Source organism: Bactrocera latifrons, unplaced genomic scaffold (genome assembly GCF_001853355.1).
Source record: "Bactrocera latifrons isolate USDA-ARS-PBARC rearing strain unplaced genomic scaffold, ASM185335v1 scaffold_186, whole genome shotgun sequence".
Lineage (NCBI taxonomy): Eukaryota > Metazoa > Arthropoda > Insecta > Diptera > Tephritidae > Bactrocera > Bactrocera latifrons.
The window spans coordinates 353852-356196 of NW_017535363.1; the positions used below are offsets into that span (position 1 = coordinate 353852).

Genomic DNA, 2345 nt, shown 5'->3' on the forward strand with positions numbered 1-2345 from the left:
TTTCACAAAAAAAATAAATTAAAAAAAAAAACAATCAGCAAAAACCCTATCCGGCAATTGTATTCACACTTTGAGACGAACTCCAAAATTTCAAGCCAAAATAATCAGTAAAGCGCCGAACGTCTGCAACGCATAAAGTTTAAACGTTTCATTACACTAATCCTTTTACCCAAGTAACTAATTGTTAAGCTAGAAAATAATCCGCTTAAGTTGAAAAGAATCCAAGTTAAGCGCACAAACAACAACACACAAACACATTTTTCTATTTCATATCGAAATCTACAAAATGATAAGAGAATAATGCCAGTAAGTATGAAACGATGAAACGACTCCTTACTGTGCTTAGTTCTTGGTGTCTACAAAGAAGCAGCGAATTAAATAAATAACAAGTGAAATAAAGCAACCAAAAGAATTATGAATTTTATGGCACAAAGGACGCTTCGTGTTATCTTAATGAATTTTTCAACGCCCAGCTGCGGACAACTTGCCACAAGCAACTTGCCACTTATATTTTACACGCTTACATGCGTGTGTGTGTGCCTGTAAGCGTGCGGATATATAAGCGCTGACCTGCGTAGGCGAACACAGCAGCACTGCAGGCAAATACAATGCCAGTGACAGCGGGTGTTAAAGCAATTTTAAAACATTTCCGCGATAATAAAAGCCAACAGTGGCCACAAGTACCAAGTACCAGCAAAGGACAACGAAAAGTTAATGGAATTTCCAGACTAACATGCGGCGTTGCGCCAAATTGAATGGGCGGCTTGCGAGCAAGCGAGCTTGGCAATAAATTCTCTATTAGTATGTGTGTGTGTCGCGAATTCGATGAATATACATGTATGTGTGTGTAAGCGTCGCTATTATAACAGTATATTGTACAAGTAAGAGTGTATGTGTGTGTATATAAATCACTTACCGCATTCAGCGTCATGCAGAGCACTAGCCACAAGCGCAGCATAGCCCAAGGCGCTGCCGTTGATAAATGTTTAGTTGCCATAGCTAGAGTTTTAAGTTGTTCGTTGCCGCGTTTCAGGCGCGCACAAAATATTTCGATTTCACTAAGCCGCAAAGCAGTTAATGTTAAATGTGTTTCAGTTAAGCGTTAAAAATCTGCAAAAATCGCTAAGTCGCACTAAACGCCGAAAGGTATGCTTTAAAATCAGTATTTTAAATTTAATTTGCCGTTTGCGAGTAGGGCGCGCACGTTATGCTGCTGCAACGCGTTTATTGTTTCAACTTTATTGTCTACAGTCACTATTTGTGTGTGTCTATGTCTGTTCGTTTGTCCGTTAGTATCCGTACGTTTTGGTTGTATTCGTTGCGAATGCGTTCGCTGCGTCGGCTTCAGTCGTACTGACGGCTGGCAATTGCTTGTGCGCCTTTTTATATGCCAAGTTTCGGTGCAGCGTTTGCGCGCTCTTCATGCCATACGGACATCCTGCCAGCCGGGCAGCCACCAACCGGAGCGCCACTCAGCGCCGTAAAGTTATGCGGCACGCGGGAGTAATCGGAGCTGTTTCGCTCATTTAGACCGGATAATGAGCGCGCACTAAGGTCTCATGTATCTCAAAGTCAGCCTGCCTGCATGTGTGCGTGTGTGTGCCTGTGCGTGAATGTCAAACTGTTGCTGGAACTGTTGCTGCAGCTACCGCCTTCATGGCTCAGTCTGTGCTGTCACGCATTGTCTTTGTGTTGGTGTTAATGGCTTGTCGCTGTTGGTTTTGTTGCTTATGCTGTAGCTGCGTAACTGCCGCTACTGTTGCTTGCACAAATCCATTCTAACGGCATACTTTTATGCGGCTTATGTTGCAATGCCTTGCCAGTGTCAGCTATTTGTTGCCTACTTTTCTGCTGGCGTTGATTTGAATGTCGCACTGCTTATGGCTTGGCTTCGCTTGGCTTGCAGTGCACCATTTTCGTCATATGTGTCAGGAATGACGTCACTAGCGGCACACAAACGGCAGCTATAACGAGGGCACGGGTTGGACGATGGGCCGTATTGGTGGTGCACGTAGAGAAAAGTTATTAAAAGTGTGGAATATTCGTAAAAAAGCTCGGTAAATTTTTTCTTCAAAATATCAATTGAATTATTAATTAAACTACTTCGGTAACCTGTAATAAGAATATGACATATGCACACTCCGGCTAAATATTTTAAAGAGCTTTCACCCAGCTTTCACCTTTAGGTTTCATTTGTGCATTTCCGAAGCTTTAAGCTTTCCGTTGTTTCAGATATTCAGTGTGCTCTCCTTCAGCAACTGAGATGATATTTCGGCCAAAAGATTTCTCAAAGCTTTTATTTGCAATTTTCTGAAGCTTTTTGCTACTGAGAGGCACACACTCAG

The 2345-nt window shown here is 42.4% G+C and overlaps 1 protein-coding gene across 3 annotated transcripts in view; it reads right to left on the minus strand.

Moving 5' to 3' along the window:
* The window catches only part of LOC108967384 (neuropeptide-like 1), a 60572-nt gene extending 59231 nt beyond the window's left edge, over positions 1 to 1341 (minus strand). For all 3 annotated transcript variants that reach the window (XM_018930756.1, XM_018930757.1, XM_018930758.1), the window contains exon 1: positions 917 to 1341. In XM_018930756.1, the coding sequence (XP_018786301.1) occupies positions 917 to 997 (81 nt within the window). In that variant the 5' untranslated portion in view covers positions 998 to 1341. The remainder of the gene's footprint in view (positions 1 to 916) is intronic.
* Positions 1342 to 2345: the final 1004 nt, after the last annotated feature.